The 23,196-nt window shown below is 33.3% G+C and overlaps 1 protein-coding gene across 1 annotated transcript in view; it reads right to left on the bottom strand.

Moving 5' to 3' along the window:
• Dach2 (dachshund family transcription factor 2) overlaps positions 1-23,196 on the bottom strand; it is a 477,574-nt gene that overhangs the window by 33,797 nt on the left and 420,581 nt on the right. Inside the window, exons 7-8 of the mRNA XM_090327134.1 lie at positions 18,645-18,780; positions 13,296-13,379 (exon numbers count right to left, since the gene is read on the bottom strand). Coding sequence (XP_090183260.1) covers positions 13,296-13,379; positions 18,645-18,780 — 220 coding nt within the window. The remainder of the gene's footprint in view (positions 1-13,295; positions 13,380-18,644; positions 18,781-23,196) is intronic.

The raw sequence follows: 23,196 nt of genomic DNA, 5'->3' as shown, positions 1-23,196 counted from the left end.
TAGGTTGATTTTAACAGCCAAATGTGCACTGCAGTCTATCTGAACATTAAAAGCACCTTTCAAACTTAATTTTACATTAATGTTAATGACCAGAACAAACTATTGAAGGCAAAAGAAAAAGTAATTATTTCAACAGATGAAAGGAAACAATAAATGAGGGCTCATGTTTTAAAGGAGGGCATAACATCTCTTTTAAAGGGAATATTCTGAGCTCAAAACACCATGAAGACATTTAAGCTGTTGTTTACATAGGAATTATATTCATTTGCAAGTACAACTCTTACGGAGGAAATTAATAGCTTTCTAAATTTGAATTTTAAGTAAATGCTATGGGATTATTTGCTTGCAGAATTTATTTATTTAATTTCTAAATGTGTACTTTAATCATTTTTACAATGATGAGAAATTGCAATAAGTAACAAAAAATTTTAATGAGTATTATCAGAATGAGAAAAAAATCACTAAAGCTTACAATGTCAAAAAGCTCACAAATTTGGTGATGACATGCAGCTAATGGTGGTGATTATGAGTTTTTAAGTCCAATTAATTTCATTGTTTTTCAATATCCATCAATGGGTTATTATGAGAAGGTGTTGAAATGTGAAAACAGATGAGTATAAATATAGAAAAATTAGTCTTGGGGTTGTATTCACTATTGGTATACTTATATTACAATTTCAAGGTAAAAATTCAATTATAAACATGCCAATATACTAAAATCATGAGATGGTACTGAAAAGACTTTGGAAAGAAAATAGCAGCTTTTTTCTAACATAATGTACTTGTTCAAAATTATGTTTCAGTTAAACAAGGATAAACAATATGGATCATATACAGATAAATTTATTTTTATTTTTATCTTTATTTTATTGTCAGGATGATGTATGGAGGGGTTACAATTACATTTGTCAGGTAGTAAGTACATTATTTCTTGGACATTGCTACTCTTTCCCATGTTTTTCTCCCACTGTTTCTCCTCCCACCCCCTCCTAAATTGTAAAGTTCATTTCTAACATATTGTTTTATGAATATTGCTGTATTACATTGGCTCATTTCGGCTGCCTATTCCATTAGAATATTTCCTTTAAGATTGATATTTTTACAGTAAAATGTATTTACAGTAATATGTATTTGTTATTCTGCAAATTTCATAAATGATAGCTAATGTCTAAGTATTTTTGTTTCCCAGGCATTCGTACTTGTACAAAAGTATAGGATAAAAACTGTGAGTTCCACTAAGTTGCCAATAAAGACATAGATCTTATTTTTAGAGCACTGAGTTTGTTCTACTAGTTCACAAATTGGAGGTCAATTTAGCTGACCACAATTTCACTAGGTTTGTGTATTAGAAGGAAGAGTAGTTATTATAAATAATTTAAGGTTGGATTTGTGGAGGAAATTTGGGTTTTCTCAGTGAAAGATGTAGTTCCTGGAAAGCATGAGTCTGAGCTGTGTGGCTCACATACTTTTGCAGAAGCAACTGATCATATGCCCAATGTCTGTAAGCTAACAGTATATTTTCTTTATATTCAAGCATATATATATGCATATATAACTAAATTCTATAGCAGACAAGAAAATATGTTCTCCAGGGCTTTAGGAAGTCTATAAATGTCTTTTACCAGTCATGTTGTGACTCCCTAAAGGCAATTCACCTTAAGGTTTCACTTCACAATGAGTGTTTATTGAAGCCATTTCAAAACACTAATCACATACAATGGGAGTAGAAAGACACATTGCCATATTTCTGACAATTAAAAAAGAATAACAACTCTTACAGTGTATCTTTTTTGTCTGTCATTCCTAATGTATATAAGTATAGAAATAGAGACACTCCATTTTTGCTATTCCCAGATAAAGAGAAAAATGTTCATTACAAAGGATTTATCAGTTTCCAAGATTTCTTAATTTTCTCATTTATATATAATGAAAACTCATGGATACTTTGCATTATGTTTATATGAAATAAGCATTTCTATAAGAATAAATTAAGACACATAGAAACATTTTTTTCTTGAGAGGGGATGTGAAGAGAAGGAGGAAGGGTGAGCAATTGCAGTTACTATATTCGATGTAAGAATTGAATCATGTAATGTTTTTGTTTTTGAATTCAATTTAACTTACTGTAAAGACTATATACAGAATGGTTATAGTTACATATGTAAGATAGTGAGTATATTTCTTGTTGAACATTGTTACCCCCTCCGTTTTTCTCCCACTTTCCCTCCCTCTCCCCAATTCCTCCTGAACGATATAATTTGAAGGTAGGTATGAGAAAGAAGAAGTAGAAAATAATGATCAAGACACACACTGTATGTATAACCTGACTTAGGGAATTGTAACCTCTGAATATCTTCTTAATAATACAGAGTGACTAACAAGCAAAAAATTGATTTGTAAATTTAGCAGAAGTATGTGGGATTGATTTCTAGCTACATCTTAGGAGAATTAAATGTTCTAAAACAAATTGTGTTTTTTTTAGATGAATTCTGTCTCCAGGCATTTGTGTTTGTGTTGGGGAGCATAATATTATTTAAGAACAATAGTAAGCCAGGAGTTTGGCCTGGTGGTAGAGTGCTTGCCTAGCATGCATAAAGACCCTGGTTTGATTCATTTGTACCACATACATAGAAAACAGCTGGAAGTGGTGCTGAGGCTCAAGTGGTAGAGCTGTAGCCTTGATAAAGTCCAAGGACAGTGCTCAGGCCCTAAGTTCAAGCCCAGACTGGCAAAAAAAAACCCCAACAACAATAGTAACAGGAATGGTTACCTATTTTGGGGTTAAGCAATTTACACTGTTTATATCAATCCTAATCTCAATAGCATAAAATAGTTACTATTATTTTCCCAACTTTCTAGCTGAGGAAATACACTTTGATAGGTTTAAGACACTTGTTCAAACCACAGCCAAAATCAGAAGTAAACCCTTTTTTGTCTGATTCAAGTGTCTGGGCTCATAATTCCAGTCTCTTAATTATATGTTGCTTAAGGCACCATATTTTACACCAACAAGTAAAGTTGTATTCAGAAAAAGAATAGACAATAGGATTATTTGTGTGTAAACAGGCAAAAGCTTTCAAGAATTTGAGAGTAAAAATCCTTTTGTTTTACTGTATCTAACAATATATACATTTATTTGAAAACAATGTAAAATGCTTTCTTCCACAAAAGGAGCAGTGTCATGAGAAAACTTGTGTTTCCAGTTTTGTAAACTCTGCATTTTCAGTATTAGGGTGTCAGTCTTCATTCACTCTTTGACAAGGTTGTCAATCAAATACCAATCTAGTTTTGTAAGACTTTAAACAAACATCAAAGCAATGATACTGCTGAGTTAACATTATCTTTTCACTTAAACACTTTTATACTTTAGCATGAATATCAACTTCAAAGTCTTTTTTTTCAAAGCAAACAAAATTGTAGAAAATTTAGCATCTCCTTTGCCAATAGAAAACATAATTTCTAGATGTATTACAGGTAATTCGGGATCTAAAATGAAAATGCTGAATTGATTGCTTTATTATAGTTAAAACATAATCAAATGTATTAGTTTGTTTTGAAAAGTAGTGAATATAGCAATGGTCCGGAGTTTGATATTGTCATCTGATAGAAATTTTCAGGTGAGACACAACTCTGGCCATCTCTGAATAAAGAACGGATGAACTTATAACATTTACACTGATGTACTGATTAAAGATGAGAATTGGGCAAGATGGAAAGGCAGAATTTACTTCATGTTTACAATTCACTAGTAAACATGACCTTATTTGGTGTGGGCAATACAGATAACTTAACTACATTGTTTGCCACTACAGTAAGTCAAATTAGCAAAGAGCCCTCTAAGATTCTTCAAAATATGTTCTGAAGGTAAGGACCTGTTGTTTAAGTGTCCTTTAAAGTTTTGAATTTAGTATGCTGGATTAGGCTCTTTAGTTTCTTAGAGCTAAGGAAAACTTGCACAGTAATTACTATACACATGAGTATGTATGCCTACCTCCGTCTGAACAAAAAAATGAAAAGAAAGAAAGATAAGAAAAGCAATGAGCACTGGGTTCATATTTATTCACTAACAAATGTATTTCAATGAATATGCGTGCTTGGCAATTCTCATGACTTCAATGAATATTTTCCATAGAAAATGAGGGCATATGAAAGGGTCAGTGCAATTATATTTTTGTACCATTGGAGGACCAGGAGAATCTCACAGACTTTGTTTGGATGTCAAAGTCAATAAGAGCATCTTGTCATTAAGATCATAAATATGACCTTTCAGGTGAAATGACATTACGCCTCCTTTAACATTATCAAAACTATGAAAACGTCTTTGATTCCAGAATGAGTATTTGACTGCAGGTACAGGCTTCTAGAATTTGAAATATACTCATAAAACTTTATTACAATGTTCCAGCTCATCTCAAAGCACTAATAATATACATTTTCCTAACCATTAGTTAGAAAATATTAAAAATAATGTAAGTCACATTTATGGACTATTGTTCAAATCTATTTATATCAAAAGCCATTGAACCATTTGCAATATGAATATTTTTCCAAAAGCCTCAAGCAAACTCTTTTTTAAATTGTGGTGAATGAATGTTTATTTTTCCATATAAGAAGAAACAATTTGAAAAGCTCAGAATTTGAAAAGCACTACTTTAATCTAGAAGGAACCTGAAAAAATTACATACTTACACACAAATATTTATTTAGAAAATATGCTGAATATAACTTTATTTTTCTTGTTTTGTTTTTCATTTAAGGATCTTCTAAATTCTTTTAAAGCTTTTATTTATTGTAAAGATGACATACAGATACATAAGCAAGGTAATGAATACATTTCTTTGTGAACAATGTCACCTCATTTTTCAGGACCCTCCTCTCTCCCAAGCAGTACAGTTCACTTCCAATGTAGTGTCTAGTGAGTATCACTGCTGACTTACCTTGCTTTTGTTTAAATCTTTAAAAAAAATAACACCATAAGCTAACTGTGCAAAGAAGTTTCAACTTTGATGAAATGTACTTTAATCAAATTTGCTTAGTCTATGTTATTCTTTATTAGTCCCTTTCTAATAACCAAAGTCTTTTAAAATATGTTTTGTTAGATTCATTGAGATATTTATATAGCTATTTCTTGAGATGCATGTGTGTTCATCCCTTTTGAAATCTTAAACATGATGAGAGAATTCATTTTTAAGTCTGCCTTTAAATTATGGATTATTTGTAACTTAGAAATATCATTCCATACATTAATCTACAAAAATATATTTTATGATGTAGAACCAATTCTTTACTCTCTATATAAAGGGAAGATGCCAATAGAGGGAAAATTTGACACAGGTAACAACTTAAAGCAATGAATCCTTTTGATTGTGGAATATATGACGATATTGTTGTCATTGATTTGCTTAAACTGGAAAAAGGCTTTCAAATCTCAATCTATTTGGACCATTTACACAAACGACTACTAGATTTACCTTCCCTAAGTAGTGCTTTCGTCACATCTTTATAAGATTTCTAAGGAAAAATATTTACCACTAATGTTGCTTCTATTATTGAATTCCTACAATTTTTTCATCACTAATGAATGAATTCTTTCTAATAATACAAATATAGCAGGCTTGCTGTGGGAAACATATTTTACAAAGATGCTCAGGGAGTGTGCTAAATGAATCTTACCTCCATTAAGATCTTCATGTTATTTTTAATGGCTCTGTTAAAGTGGACAAATTCCTTAACCTTTCTGGACCCTAATTTTCTCAGCTCATTCTTTGAACAGAACTCACCTATTTACCATTTTATATGCACTTTCTGATTGCTTAAGTAATTCAATGCAGGTAAAAATAACTTGTACTACTGAGATTGTCAGAGATTGGAATTTGCCAAAGAGAATTCACAGAGTGGCAAATGGCAGAAAAGGTCAAATTAAGAGCTGACATCAGTACATTACTCTATAATTCAGTTAATATTATCAGAAAGAGACATGTCTAAGAGCCTGCACTCTAATTATTTACGCAAATAGGTTCTTAAAGTACCCACATACCCATATTTCTAGCAGACACGCTCTTTTCATGCTACATTCTAGGAAAATGCAAATATTATTTGAGTATTTTAGAGAGTTTTCTTTGTGATAATTTGTTTGAAATATATGTAAAACAAAGAAACATGTTTAAACAATGCCAAAAATAAAATACAAATAAAAGCATTGCAGGAAATACCATGTCAGATGTTCTAGCCAATGAAATAACTCCTCCATTCATGTATCACCCAGCTCATAAGTGAATCCAATACATTCCTGTGTTGGATTTCTGTGTTCAAGCCTCAGTGATATGGATTTTTCTATAATAGTAAAATTCTGTTGTCAAGTAAATATCCAATGCTAAATTAATTGTTACAAGTGCTTACTGCATTGATTCATAGGCTTTAGGTCATGTCTACACAAGATTAAAAAACTTGTTCTTCTGAATATATATGACAGCTTTAGGAAAATTATTTTTGCTACTCCATGACATAGGTAAAAGTCTCATGGACTTTCCTGTCCAGGCTGGCTTCAAACCATGATCTTCACAGCTCAGCCTTTTGAATAGCTAGGATTAAAGGTATGAGACACTGGCACCCAGTTCATTCAATAGTTTTAAATCCAGATTAGATCAGGCAGAAAAGCTAAGATTAGAGAGAGAGAATGGGAATGTATGTGGCTTACGGGAAATCTCACATTAACTTGAGAGAGCTCTTAGCGTCTTCTCTCATGTCTTTTTTGTGACACCATGCTATTATCTTGAAATTGGTCATGGTAGAAATTTTATAGCACATGATAAAAAAGCGTTGATATTCTTTTGGTTTTTGAGATAAGCATTTTTCAGCATGCTAGTGTTTTAAAATTTATAATGCCAGGATAAAATTACCAAAGTATAAAATTAAGAGAAAAAGATGAGTTTATCATAAAAATATACAATTTGAGAATTATCTATATAGAAGTAAAAGTTAAAAGCATGAACATAGATAATATGTCCAAGAAAGAAATAATTTATACAGAAGACTTCTGAGAAAATGTAGAGTGGGTGAAGCTTAACTTTCAAATATAAAAACAATAATAACCCGAAAGAAAGGTGGCAAATTTAGATGGATACATGTCATAGACAGAAGGTAGAAGTTTTAAAACTAAACCAGTATTGGTAAAAGACATTATAGTCAAAATGTTCTTAAGATTTACAAGTGTCTCAGAAAAAAAATATAAGGAAATAAGGCTGAATTCAAACAGACCCCTTGGTCTGAATATGTGGTATATATCACATAATTAAGCACATATTTTACATATTAGGAAACAAAAAATACTTTGGATCAAGTGTAAAAATTGTTTCCCTAGAATGTGAGTAAAGTTTCAAATACTTTCATTTTAAGTATAAATGTGCATATTACAACAGACGAAAAAAGTGTTTTTATGACATCATGCTAAATACAAGGCAAAGAATATTGCTGTGAGTTTACTTTAGCATAATTTTTACAAATATTGTAAATGAGCCTTACCATCCCCTACACATCTGATCCCCTTCCTCTTCTCTAATAGTTTACCTATGACTTTCACATTGCATTTTACTAGTCTCTCCACAGAAAGCATATACTTGTCTTTGAGTCTAACTTATTTCAGTTAAGATAATATTCATTTCTGTCTCTTGTGCTTCAAATCCAACAATATATATTTTTCTTTATGGTTGATGAATACTCCTTGGTATACAAGAAATGTATTTTTATTTTAGTAGTATAGGAGTTTGGTCTTAGAGCCTCTTGCTTGATAAGCAGTTATCCAACCATTTGAGACATGGCCCTAGCCTCCCTGTTTTTTTTTATCCATCCATAGGTTACTGGACACCTCAGCTGATTCCACTGTTTCTCTATTTTGAATCCAGATACATTAAGTATATTGAGTTATGTTATTTTGGAAGAAATAAAGGGTGGCTAATTCTTAGTGTTTCAAGGAAACTTCATAATCATTTCCATAGTGGTTGCATTAATTTACAAACTCATCAACATTATATCAGTTTCCTCCACACATTCTTGCAAGCACATGCTATTGTTTATGACCTTGAGAACTGCCATTCAGATGGGTTTGAGATACAACCTTAGTGTCATTTTGAAGAGTGTAGTTATTGTTTTATGGATAAGGATATTTAGCATATCTTCACTTATCTATTATTTTTTTCTATCTATTATTTTAACTGCAAGAATTGTTCATTTTATTTGCCCAAGGCTAATACTTTATATTGAACTTTGCATGATGCAAACCACTTTTATAACTATCATTCCATTTAAGCTTCCTAACAAGATAATGACTTGTTAAATCCATTTTATCAGGTAACCATGATGAAAGTCATTCACAATTGTTTCTCTTAAAATACAATTCTTAATACCTTCTCTTTTGTCTTATTACCTATTAAAATATTTGTGTCTTCGCTTTTGTCTATTTAACACCTAGACTTGATATTTTATATAGTTTAGGGGCATGTTAGGAGGAACTCACTGTGATGTATAATGTGTAATAATGAATCCATTATCTTTGTATGAAAAATGGCTCTTCTATATTACTTTTAGGTAAGAAATTTCACTTTCTAAGTGTGTTTTCTTGCATGCAAACAAGAACAGTGAAAGTCCTTACCTTAGAGAGTCTTTATAAAGATTTAAAAAAACATATGCATATAATATATTTATAACAATGTATACCAGCCAGGAAGATGATAAGCAATGTTAGCTATAGTTATCATAATGTAGAAAGTAAAAATTAAATGTGTATTTAGGGTGGAGATAGATCACTCTGTATTGATTATGCATGTGTGATTTACTCAAAACTATTTCTGGTATAGAAAATTATAATTTCATTGGAATGTTCTTTCTTAATTATTGCAGTGCCTCATAATTTAAATACTGGTTATACAAGTTTCAAAAGCTTGTGGATATTCTTGTTGAAATGTCATTTCTTAAAAGTGAACTATATTTCTATACCAGAAATAGTCTTGTTGTTTTTGTATATTTTTCATCTTGTCCAAAATTTCATGTTTGAGGGAGGGAAGGGGGAGCACAGAAATGGTGGGAAATTCAAAGGGTGAACAAATTCAAGGGGTATGCACTAGACACTGTTGAAAATGAATAATACAATTTGTGGGTGGAGACATGAGGGAAAACTGAAGATATGGTAACATGAGATTAACCAAAAGGCAACAAAAGAAAAGAGAAAACAAGAGCTATATAATATATGATTGTTGTTCTTAATGTACTGTGTTATTTCTCATCTCTTTTGTTGTCCCTTGGTTATCTCATATTGTTACAGTATCTTACCTTGTTATCTGGCATATTGTATATATGTTTGTTTGTTTGTTTGAAATAGGAAAAGGAAGGGGGGAAACAAGATGAGGGGAGGAGTGGGGGAAGGGAAATTGAGACAAAAACATGAGAAAGAGTATCAATGTATGTGAAGTAATATACCTTCTATCTGGCGTTAGTATCCTCCTTTGGTCTCACTGGGTGTGAATGACTTAGAGTCCTTACAGTTCATCTTTTAGTCGTTGAATAGGCATCATGTAGTTATGCCAGTTATCTGAGAACTGGTTGCCTGATCCAAAGTTTAGTGAGCAAAATTCTCAAAGAGGAGCAGGGAATAAAGTTCTCCATCAACTTAAATTGCCTACCTAAGGAATAGTCCAGAATGATAAGCAGCTACCATGGATAAAATGAGCTCTGAATAACTACTTGAAACTCTCCTATTCTGTCCATTTGCATTTGAATGTTCATAATCACTTGATTCTTCGTTGTTTTTTTTTTTTAAATCCATCTTTACCTTTCACAAGTTTGTGCCAAGAAATAAAGCTTTTAAAATATTTTCTCATTTCTGTTACCTTTTAATCTATAATGCCTGAGGCATAAAGAAAGTACATTTAGATTTCAATATTTATGCTTTCACTTTATTTTGCTTGGGAAGCAAAAGGATAAAGTGAGATAGAACTTTAGAAGGATAAAGTTAGATAGTAGACTAAATACAGATTTATTTACAATTTTTTATCTATCCAAATCCATACATACTAACTTTCTTCAACAGAACACCCCATATTTTCATGTAGAGTAACTGGTTAAAACTCATGTTTAAAACTGTGCAAAATGACATCACCTCATTTGTAAGGAAATGGACAGTCTTGGAAAAAAATCGTATTAAGTAAGCCAGACCCAAAGGAACATAGGCTCCATGGTTTCCCTCATTTGTAATAATCAATACACATCTAGGACTCTCCTAAACATAGATACATAAGGCCATATAGGATGAGGCTAAATAAAAGGATCTCTAGGATATGGAAACAAGAGTTTTATACTGTGTGATTGTTGTTCTTAATGTAACATGTTATTTCTTTTCTCTTTTGTTGCTCTTTGGTCAATCTCATATTGTTACAGTACCTGACGTTGATACTGGGCATATTGTATATTTGTTTATTTGAAATAAGAAAGGGAAAAGGGGAAAACAAAATTATTGGAGAGAGTGGGGGAGGGAAATGGGGACAAAAACATGAAAAGGGGTATCATTGTGTGAGAAGTAATGTACCTATTATCTGGCGAATGTAACGGTAACCCCTCTGCATTACAATAAACATAATACAAATAAAACATGAATAAAGAACTATTTACATTAAAAAAGAAATGAACTCTAGGATATGGGAACAAGGGGTTTATTTTTGTGATTGTTGTTCTTAATGTACTATATGAAGCTATTATTTTTATTCTTTTCCCCTTAAGGTTTATCTCTTATTATTTTATCTGATTTGGTACCTGTTATATTGTATATATGTTTATTCGCGTAGTTGAAAATGTCAAGGTAAGGAAAAACAAGATGAGTGGAAGGGGGAAGGAGGATGGAAAGTGGGAGAAAAACATGGGAAGGGATAACAATGTTCAAGAAGTAATGTACCCTCTAATTGATTGAATGTAACTGCAACCCCTCTGTACATCACCCCAACAATAAAATAAAATATTTAAAAAACTGTGCAAATGTCCATGATAATTTTAATTAACTACCAACCATTTCCCATGAGAAAAAATGAATTCTAACAGATAGAATATTGATGCTTAAATCCAATAAGAACAAAAATAGTAAAAGAAGAAAAATTGATAGTATTTTCAGAGCAGCATGTGGAGTACCAATTTGACCAAAGGAATGTGTTAAAGATTAACATAGCTGAACTAGTAATTGGCACTTTAGCTTCTCTCTTTGGGGGCTCTCAATTCTGACACCATTTCCTGACTACAAAAATTAGTTTTTCATACATTATTTTCCATTTGGCCTCACTTTCTGTATTTGTCTATTTTACGATTATGTCAATGAATATATTCAAACAATTAGATATTTCATAATGTGTTCATAGAAGTAAAACTTTAAGCACATCAACAATACAAAATAAGTCAATGATATGAATTCTAAATGCAGATACAACCCAATGAAAGTAATCCAGTTGGCAGGAGTTAGTTTTCTTAGCCAGAGATTTGAATGTAGCTAATATTTAGTTCTGGATTTTTTTTATATTAGCAAAGCTGGCATTTTGTAATTTCCATGGCTATAAATCATCTTTAAAATCATGATATTACACAAAACAGATGTGAAAACATATGTTTGCCACAGTTGTATAAACTGCTTAGTTGTCATGCTTAATAAATGTTGAGACTTCTAATATGTTTCCTTTGAATAACTAAATCTATTTCAGGAAAATACATTTTATCTTACTAATACAAATACAAGTGGCAGACCTATTAAAGAAACCTTTTCTATATTTGGGTGCAGTATAATGTGCTACTCCTGCTTATTAATGTCCTCTTTGGGATGGGTGACCATCCTATTTGACAAAAATGGGTAAATGGTGCCACTCCACAGCAAGAGATTCAGAAATGTCAATACACACCACTGAGTATCTTATGAAAATCAGTTACCATACATCAGAACTAGTATTCCAGCTGGTTTTTCATAAGTCACAGCAGTGTATACCTGAGAGCTGCAGTCCACAGGCCAGTCTTAAATGCCATTTTGACTTACAGGCCTGGCAGTTCCCATGGCATCATATTGTCAAGTACAGCTGGGAATTTCCTAGAAAAGCTACTTTCCTACTAAGCTGTCTTTCAAAAAATCATGATGTGATGGCAAAAAAGATCTCAGTTCTAAACAGTTTCTAGTTATAGAAGAATCTGCAGCTATAACTAGAATTTCATTAGTTGCATAAGCGTTTGGGTAGTTTAATGTACAGCAATCTGACTTCTTCCACACTAATAATTATTATGAAATCAAGCATTTACATCTTGGTGCTCCTTTCAGTGTCTGGCTAAGAAAAGACTAAACATGTGGCAAGGAAACCAGCCATGGATCAATGAAATTAAAATCATACACTATTCCAAATCCCAGCTAAAATGCTTCTCTAGGTAATTATGAAAGCCAGTCCTGCCTAAAGAAGAAAAAAATTCTCCATTAACTCTTCAGATCATTGATCCTTTTTTCTATATATTATAAATATTTTAAGTAGATAGAAAATATAAAAGTTAAAACCATTTTAGAGATAGAAATTTAACTCTCTGATAAAGCTATATAAAATCTGATATATCTAGTAAATTGTCTATTAGGTAATAATGCCCACTAGTAGCAAGAATTCATAGTTTATAAGTTATAATAATACATTTCTTTTCTCACACCTTTTTAGCTTTTAAACAAAGTGGAACTCAGTTTTCATTTTGGAAAGAATATTTTAGAATTATTTTTGTATTTTAATGTAATAGGAAAGATAAAACTGAAACTGTGCAAAAGAAGTTGTGTACCTCAGAACATCACAAGCCAGGGCTAGGCAATATCTTTCTGTAGACTAGGTAAATATTTGATGGATTAACTTGTTAATATTTCATAGAGAATGTCCAAATTAGCATACAGTTTGTATTGCTTTTCAAAGTTGACAGAAGTACCTCTCCAGGATGACAGCAATTTATATTAAATATAGTTAATAAAGAATATCGCTCTCCATTGTATATATCATACATTTTTATTATACTATACATATACAATCAAAGGGCAAAGGAGAAGAACAGACAAATTTCAGGCTGATATGCCATTTCTGACACTGAACAGAATGCTCTAGGTAGGTATCACATTTTTGCTACTAAAAGAACATACCTAAACCATATGAATTTCGCTACATCAGGACAGGAATCTACACGCCATATACATCAATGGGTTGTTCATTGAGTTATATCTGATCTTCATAAGGATATCAAATAAGAAAAAATCATTTTACCTTTATTATCCCTTGGGAACTTTTTGACGGTTGGTCCATTATCCTGATCAACAATAACTTCCTCTCTGTTGCTAGGCATCATAACTACAAATAAGAGATATAGCTGAGTAATTTTCTGTACAAAGCACCCATGAGAAAGGTAGACATACCATATGATTAGTACTATTCAACAGTCAACTAACATGGATTTTATATACTTTAATTACAGCAAACATTTGTTCAGATGGTTATGCAATTTACAAAATCAGTGATGCAGTGGACATGATAAGCTGTAACCCTTTGCATAACTATTTGAAAATATTATAAATAAATGTATATACAATATGTCAGGTATCCCCCTATGACCCAGCAATTCCACTACTTGGCATTTACCCAACCATCCAGAATCTAGGGCATACTAAAGTCACTACCATAACAATGTTCATTGCAGCATTATTCACCATAGCAAAGATATGGAACCAACCTAGATGTCCCTCAGTTGATGAGTGGATCAACAAGTTGTGGTATTTGTACACAATGGAATTCTATGCTGCTGTCAGAAAAAACAACATCGCCCCATTTGTTAGGAAATGGAAAGACTTAGAAAAAATCATATTAAGTGAAGTAAGCCAGACTCAAAGGAACTTAGGCTCAATAGTTTCCCTCATTTGTCATAACCAGTAGAAACCTTGGGCTCTACTAGCAGAGATCTGCAATAGAGCAAAACCTTGATACATAAGGCCATATAGTATGAAGCTAATTGAAAGGACCTCCAGGATATTGAAACACAAGCCATATAACGAATGATTGTTGTCCTTAATGTACTATGTTATCTCTCATCCCCTTTGCTGTCCCTTGGTTATCTCATATTGTTACAGTACCTCACTCTGTTTTCTGATGTATTGAATTTATTTGTATTTGATTATTTGAAATTTGATAGGGAAGGGGGGAAAACCAAGACGGGGTGGGGGGTGGGGGGAGGGTAAAAGGTACCAAGACATGTGAAAGGGTAGCAATGTATGTGAATTAATGCACCTTCTATATGGCAAATATCATGTAACCCTTTTATTAATTACAATAAAAAATGAAAAAAACAATATGTCAGGTATCAAAGTCAGATACTGTAACAATATGAGATTAACCAAAGGGCAACAAAAGAGAAGAGAAATAACATAGTACATTAAGAACAACAATCACACATTATAAAGCTCTTGTGTGTATTTGAAATAGGAAAGGGAAGGGGAGTGAAACAAGATGATTCGAAGGGGTGAGGGGAGGTAAATGGGTACAAAAACATGAGAAGGGATATCAGTGTATGAGAAGTAATGCATCTATTATCTGGTGACTATAACTGTAATCCCACTATACATTACAATAAAAAAGAATTCTAGCTCCATTTTATAAAGCACTGCATTTGTTGTTGCTGTTTTTATACAGTGAAACAACAGGTTTGCAGAAAAGTAAGAAATAAAATATTAAATCTCCTAATCATGAAAAAAGAAAATACTATAAATATGTAATTAAAAATCAATAAGATTGTTAATTATGTGAATTTAAAAGTAAAATTATATTGTACTCAGGTGCCAACTTACCATCTTTAAAACATGTACAATGATTACTCTTTCAAAATTCATATTCAGATTAGTGTTGCATCCATGATTAATAAAATATTTCCAAAACCTTTGAAAAAGGTTGTTTTTTACTTAGTAGTACAGTCTAAAATATTTACACACTTAACTCACTGTGGAAGTTTTTAATAATAGCATATATGTAAAGACTACCAGATTGAAATATAACTTTCTGGTAATTATTATCATTCTCCATTGAAAGAGGAAATCATTGAAAGAGGTAAAACTAGCTTTCTTATGCCAATTTTTAGAGTTTGTGATTCCATCCTCTCTAGTCATATTTTATTAAAATATATACTGCTCTGAAATAAGACACAATCACTCAAGTCATATTTTCTTCTTTTTTCTAATACAGAATTTATGTAGTCCAAGATAGTATTGAAATCTCAATTCTCCTGATTTGCCTCTTGAGTACAGTGATTACAGTATTGAACCATAATACTTGGCTTGTCAACCATCAAACCTGCTCACTTGTAGATAACTTAAGACAGATCTAGAATGTGCTTATACAAACAACTTACTATTGCTAATAATTAAAGCATATATATCATAAACATATATATGTGTACATATATATATATATAGAGAGAGAGATGTAGATATATTTACACATTGCCAATTCTGCCACATTGAACCTAGTGGTTTGTGTTTTACTTGTTCCTGGTTGGTGTTCTACCACTTGAGCAACATCTTTAGTCCAGCTTTTGGCTGGTTAATTACTGATGGGTTTCCCAGACTTTTCTGCTTGGGATGGCTTTGAATCTTGATCCTCCACATTTTAGTGTCCTGAGTAGCTAAGATTAAAGGACTGATCCACTGATAATTATTTGACAATAATTTTTCCTACCGTATTACATAATTTTGGAAGTATTTGATTTTACTTCTAAGTATAAGCTGTAGCTATGAAATATATTTTTCTACATAAATAATTCCATTCTCACCCTCTCCAATCCTCTCTTTTTCTTCTCTGTTCTTTCCCTCTTCCTCTATTTCCTCCCTATTTTATTCTTCCCCACTATCACCCATACAAATGTTATTGCTACAGTGTAAGTACTTCAGCGCTCTCTCTCTCTCTCTCTGTCTCTCTCTCTGTCTCTCTGTCTCTCTCTCTGTCTCTCTCTGTGTCTCTCTCTCTGTGTCTCTGTCTCTCTCTCTCTGTGTCTCTGTCTCTCTGTCTCTCTCTGTCTCTGTCTCTCTCTCTCTCTCTCTCTCTCTCTCTCTCTCTCTCTCTCTCTCTCTCTCTCTCTCTCTCTCTCTCTCTCTCTCTCTCTCTCTCTCTCTCTCCACTACCCCCAGTATTGGGGCTTCAACTCAGAGCCTGAACACTGTTCCTTAGGTGTTTTAACTTAAGGCTAATGCTCTACCACTTCAGCCATAGGTCCACTTCTGGCTTTCTGATGGCAACTTGGAGATAATGAGTGTCACAGACTCTTACCAGTCTAGCTCAAACCAGGATCTTCACATCTCAGCCTTCTGAGTAGCTAGCATTACAGGCTATTAGTCAACAGAGTCCAGTGGAACTTTAATTTCTTTGTTCCTTAACAATGTTTATCTTACTTAGACTTTCTTAAATCAATTGTATCATAGGTTGCAACAATCAACTAGTTTATCTTCATAGAACAAAGCTAAAAGTTCCCTGTTACCTCTTCCAAGAATTAAATTTAATCTCTAAGGGCTTTGAGTTTCAACCTGAACTCCCTGGCTACACATCTGAGATGATAATGAAAAACAAAGAATGCTGTTACCTAGTATTTTACATTAAATAAGACTCTGAGTGTATGGCATGGGAATCCATATTTGTAACAGCCCTCTGATTATTATAGTATAAAACTAGATTTAATAATTTCTGAGTTTACTAGGAAACTGGAGACCGCAAAGTAATATTTAAGACTGACATGCTAAGTGTGACTTGGATGAATGTTCGTACATGATGAATTGTCATTATTCATTTTTAGAACAAATCTATAACACAGCACTTTTCTTAGTTCTTTAAATTCTTCTCTCCTCAAAATATTTTGGGATGACAAAAGCAAGTACTGTCACAAACTGTTGTTAAGATCTAGCATATATTCTGTTAAAGGTAAAGCAAAAATCAATTGAATAAAGGAAAAGGACAAATAGAAATTTATATTGTGGCCAGGAGAGGTGGCTCATGTCTGTAATCCTAGTTACTCAGGAGACTGAGATCTGAGGATCATGGCACAAAGCCAGCCCAGGCACTAAAAATCCACGAGGCTCTTGTCTCCAATTAACCATCAGAAAACCAGAAGTGACGCTGTGGCTCAAGCGATAGGGAGATAACCTTGAGCTGAAGAGCTCAGGAACAATGCCTAGGCCCGGACTTCAAGTCCCACTATCAACCAAAAACAATTATATTGTGTAATTTTAGAAGATCAATGACTTTCCTATGTCAACAGATCAATCATCATTTATATGCTTAAATTCTATTCACCTAAGTAAGAACAGATAGCAGGTGGTAATAAGCAACCAAAAGAAAACCACACAAAGACAAATGAGATCACCTTGTTTATCTCTAATATGTCAAATGTCTAAACTATATTTCCCGCATATTTTGAGATAATCTTCTAGGTAGTATGGTAATTATTTTCATCGAATCAGCAAAAAATATCCCCAACACAATGCTTAAATAAGTGGGTCTACCCATTTAATACTAGACTTATTCCTAGATTTGAGGATGTGACAGGCCAATTTATCCAATTTTCTGGAATAGTGTCTATGACATTAGACCTTTTTTTTGCCAGTCCTAGGGCTTGAACTCAGGGCCTGGGAACTGTCCTTGAGATTTCCTCAAAGCTAGAGCTCTGCCACTTGAGTCAGAGAACAACTTCTGACTTTTTCTGTGTATGTGGTACCGAGGAATTGAACCCAGGGCTTCATGGATGCTAGACAAACACTCTACCGCTAGGCCACAATCTCGGCCTCAGCATTAGACTTTTGAGACAATTAAAAATAGTCAATACCAGGTTCCAAATAGTTGAGTCTGGGACTTAGTATATATATATATTCCATTCTATGCATTCTTAAATTACCAATTGAAAAATCTTAGAAATATATGATATACCACTAGAAGTTACACATCAATGTATTTGTTTAACACACACCATTCCTGGAATTATTCCCATAAGATCTAGTGATACATTTACAGGAGGCATTGAAGAAATATTTCTGAAGGTTTGCTTCAATTTATTGATCATATTGCTTCAGTCATGAAAACTGAATGCTTCTAAAATCCGCATATATTAAGGAAATGTTGCCTCATCTTCTCATCTTCCACTTTCGTGTGTGTGTGTGTGTGTGACAAAGAGAGAGGGGGGAGGGAGGGAGAGAGAGAGAGAAGAGAGAGAGAGAGAGAGAGAGAGAGAGAGAGAGAGAGAGAGAGAGAGAGAGAGAGAGAGAAAGTGTGGGAGGGAGGGAGAGAGAGAGCAGGGGGAGTCCTAGCACTTGAACACAAAGTCTGGGTGCAGTTCTTGAGGTTTTTTGTGTACTTGTGGCTAGCACTCTACCACATGAGTCTCAGCTCTACTTCCATGGAGATGAGTCTCATGGATTTTCCTTCCTGGACTGGCTTTACAGTGATCCTCAGCTCTCAGCCTCATGTTGGGCTAGGACTGCAGGCATGAGCTACCAGCACTTGGCTAACCTTCAGTTTCTGTCTCTCTAGATATATGGCCTAATGTGGAATATTTTCCAATTATTGGCTTCAGGCAACATACTTACTTACCCATTCTCTCAGAATGATGATCCAGCTGAGAGGGAGAGCTGGACACACTGCTACTTGGGTGAGAGGAGGCCTGACTCCGAGGGCGATGACTTTCTTCCAGAGAGGGAGCTGGAGAAGGACTCTCTGGGATCCGTTCCTGATATAAAGGAAACACAAATGGAGATGCCATGTACATATGTAAGATTTTTTCATGATAGTTTTGATGTGGCATTTGATTTCTCACTTACTTTGAAAGTGTCTAATTCCTCAGTATTTCATAGGAAAAGTTCAAGGAAATATGTGTCACTAGACATAAACAGAGTTTCAGCTCTTGTGAAATTAATTGAGCATTGTAACACTTAAGTGAAGAATTAAAAAAATGAGAAAATAAACCAGGCGTTAGTGGCTGTAATCCTAACTACTCAGGAGGCTGAGATTTGAGGATTATAGTTCAAAGTCAAGCCAGGTAGGGAAAGTCCGTGTGACTCTTTTTTTTTTTTTGCCAGTATTGGGCTTGAGCTCAGGGCCTGAGCACTGTCCTTGGACTTTCTCAAGGCTAGGGCTCTACCACTTGAGCCTCAGCACCACTTCCGGCTTTTTTCTATGTATGTGGTACCGAGGAATTGAACCCGGGTCTTGGTGCATGCTAGGCAAGCACTCTACCACTAGGCCAAACTCCCAGCCCCCATGTGACTCTTATCTCCAATTAACCACCAGAAAACCAGAAATGGTGCTGTGGCTCAAAGTGGTAGAATGCTAGTCTTGAGCAAAAGAGCACAGGGACATTGCCAACGCCCTGTTCAATCCCCATGTACAGCAAACAAAAAACCTATACAGAATACATCTAGGAGGCTTGAGAAGAGTAGTTTGTAGTTTCTTCCTTAGAATACTCAAGTCATTATCGGAATAAGTGTAGAATGAAGATTATTGTTACTGCAGGCGCTTAGACTGATGTAAGCTTGATATCAAGACCTGAAGTATGATATTTTATCAGATAAAGGAGATATCTCAAATGCAAAAACTTGAAAGAAATAAAAAATCTCACAAATGTTAGCACTGGTTACATGTTTATCTTTGCTGCACAGGCAAAAGTCATGGAACTGATGTAATTTTCAATTTATCTGAACTTAGGAACTCAGATTAAATTCAACCAGGAAATCTTTTGATATTTATATGACACAAATATTCTTTACTATTGATTTAAATTTAATAGTTCTAAATAATGAACACTGAATGATTTAATGCTTCCCTATGACCTTCTATTGCTCTCCATATATTTATGGAGTTATTTCATATGTGTATGTAACACAAATTGATGAATAAATAAATCTGGATCATTGTGTGAATCTGAACATAAAACAATTAAATTGCAGTGTTTATGCACATATGCAATAAATTTTAAAACAAAATTGTTCATTCTACAAACACTTAATTCAACCCCAATAAATTCGTTAAATTAAATGTCAGAAGATATATTGGTGATTCAGCATTGTGAATGTTGAAGGTGGGAAGGAGGACCATGAGCCAGGAAATGTGGGGAGTTGCAGAAGGTGGAAAAACAAGGAAATACTTTTTTTTGGGAATCCAATGAAAGGAATATAGCTTTGCCTGACTCTTGCCTTTAGTCTAATGAGATTAATGTATCACCGTAACCCACATAATTATCACATTGTACACATCTTATTTTAATACCTTATGGTTTTGGTCATTTATTATAGCCACATTAGAATGCTCATCAATGTACTGTGTCTCTAATTATGTTTTGCATTTACTGCTTAATATTTCATTAGCATACAATAACTTTACTGATACAAGAGACTTTGTGTATATTGGCAGTAATGTGTTAGTTAAGTATAATAGTAAGTGCATACTATATATAAAGCCTTCATAGCTATTGTTATGTCTTGAAAAAATGTTTTAATACAGAGTGATATGCAGATATATTTAATTTATATTTACTACACAAGAAAATCTCTAGTTATAAAATTGGAAGTTATTCATATTCAAAAGAACTATATAAACTGATCAAAGGAAATGGATTATTTTTCCCTAACAGTTTTACTTTTTTGGAAGGATGGTGTGGAGATATATGGTAAGATCAATTTATTCTTCTTACCATATATCATTTTACTTTGGAAGAGACCCAAAGGTCATCACTTTATAACATTCAAACTAAGCTATCATAGTTGGAAATATATACTCTATATAGTATATGTGTATGCAAACATAAGCATATACACAACAATTAACATACTTTTATCTCCTTAATCTTTTTTGGCAATTCACCATTTTGAAATGTCATTAATTTCATGTTTAGAAGGTAGAAAATATTCAGTATCTTCATTAAAACTTTGCTGCAAAAAGTATAAGACTAAATGAACTACATTTCTCTATTGCTTATGGGCCACTAAAAGAAAGGACAGGGATAAAATCCAGTAGTTTTTGTATAAAAATAGATATGAAGGGGACTGGGAGTTTAGCCTAGTGGTAGAGTGATTGCCTAGCATGCATGAAGACCCAGATTCGATTCCTCAGTAACACATACATAGAAAAAAAGCTGGAAGTGGTGCTGTTGCTCAAGTGGTAGAGCTCTAGCCTTGAGAAAACCCAAGGACAGTGCTCAGACCCTGAGTTCATGGCTCAGGACTGGCAAAGAAAAAATAGATATGAAGAACAAAATCAAAGTATAGTGGTAAATGGGAATCATTCGTCCAACAGCACATCATGTTACAATAGGAGTAGAAACTCAGTGGGTGTTATGGCCCAAGACACAGAGCAACTGCTTAGCAAGCACAGTGTCCAGAGTTCAAAGCCTATGACTGCTAAGAAACAAGAGTGAAAAAGAATGTTGAGGATTGTTATAATTGATGATTTTGAAAAGCAAGAGAAACTAGGTGACTATGATTATTGGTCTTACCCAAGGAAAGTTCCTTTTCTCAAAAGGTTAGATTCAATGTTTGTGGAGTAATGTACCTTCTATCTGGTGAATATAATATAACCCTTCTATTAATTACAATAAAAATATATGAAAAAAGAAGGTTAGAAGAAAATTTACATATATGTAATAATAAGTGATTTTTCCAGTACATTCAAAATTAGCATATGATTAGATAATATGAACTTGAATAATTTATTCTCATATTCCTTATTTCCAATTTTCAATAGCTTATTGTATAAATCAATAAAATATTTTTTGAAAACATGATTTTGATGGTGAATATTAAGAGTGACAGTAACCTTTTGACGAGGCAATATTTCTGCCTTAAGATTTCGTAGCCTATATTTCCTAATCCAATCAAGTTTCAGTTCACTGTTATTATTTTCCTAAGGCATATTGAGGTCAGAATTTTTTCACCATGTAAACCATGTTAGATGAGCCCAATGTTCTTTATCGATTTGGAATTGTATAGGAATTTTTAACGTGTGCAATGAGAATGTTTAATTTCTCCCCAAATAATGGTAGTTCTTTGAACAATGTCTTCAAGTAAACAGGTCGGTTTTTCAGTTCTGCAATCAGTATATGCATCTATTCATATAATGTATCTATTTAGCTGCTAAACTGCAATGTGTTTTGGTTCATTAAGTGGCTACTGTTGTGTCTCAGCCCTAGTTAAAATTTCACAGCAAGTTGATCTGCTTTATTACAAATGAGAACACAAGTGATAATGTCCTCACCACTTGCCAAATACAGGGTTAACAGTATTTGCCACAAATCAATGAGGGTTTTTAAAAAGGAAAATTGCAAATCTTAAACCTCAATCATTTTTACTCATTGATGACTTCATTTTATATGGCATTTATGACTTTTACTACACTGTTACTCTTCATGTATTTCATTTGCATCCCATCAAAAACAGCTGTAGCTCCTGTGAAACACTGCAGAAGTGAAGATTCAAAGCAGTGGATAAAGGAGAATTCCAAATTTCACACATCAAATCCCTATGATTCAGTGCAATTCATAAAATTACCTTCAAATTCTCACATATATAACTCAAGGTTTACCTTTAAATGGAAGTCACTATAGGAAAAGGTATTAATTACTACATATCCAACCATTCTCTATCAGATCACTGCCTTTCTTTTGTGATATATTACAAATTTTCAAGAAAGACATGTATCCCATTAAATTGTTTCAAACTATATTGTACATGTAGAGAGAATAAGAGCTATGATTCAAAAATTCAGGGTGGTCCTTTCATGTTTGTTTTTTTCAGCTGTAGGGCTCGAACTAGTGGCCTTGGCATGGTTTCTGAGCATAGTTACATATTTATATGTAAATATATATATATTTATATATTTAAGTATATAATTTATCAGTCAAGGAATATACCATCAATATTGAGAATGTCTTTGTGCAGAGATGCAGAAGACATGATATAAATGTTGAATTATAAGTAATTATAATTATAGTAATACACATAAGAATTGAGGTTAGCTAGACAAGAGACCTAGAATGTGGAACCATGAAGGAATTCACACTTACAAGTGCATGCTACATGTAACCTATGTGCATCTCAGACAAAAGACCTCTCACTTTTTCTGTGTGATCAACTTGTCGTGGACAGGAGTGACA

The sequence above is a fragment of the Megascapheus bottae genome, chromosome X (genome assembly GCF_031878675.1).
Source record: "Megascapheus bottae isolate mThoBot1 chromosome X, mThoBot2.hap1, whole genome shotgun sequence".
Lineage (NCBI taxonomy): Eukaryota > Metazoa > Chordata > Mammalia > Rodentia > Geomyidae > Megascapheus > Megascapheus bottae.
This window is presented reverse-complemented; position numbering and strand designations above follow the sequence as displayed.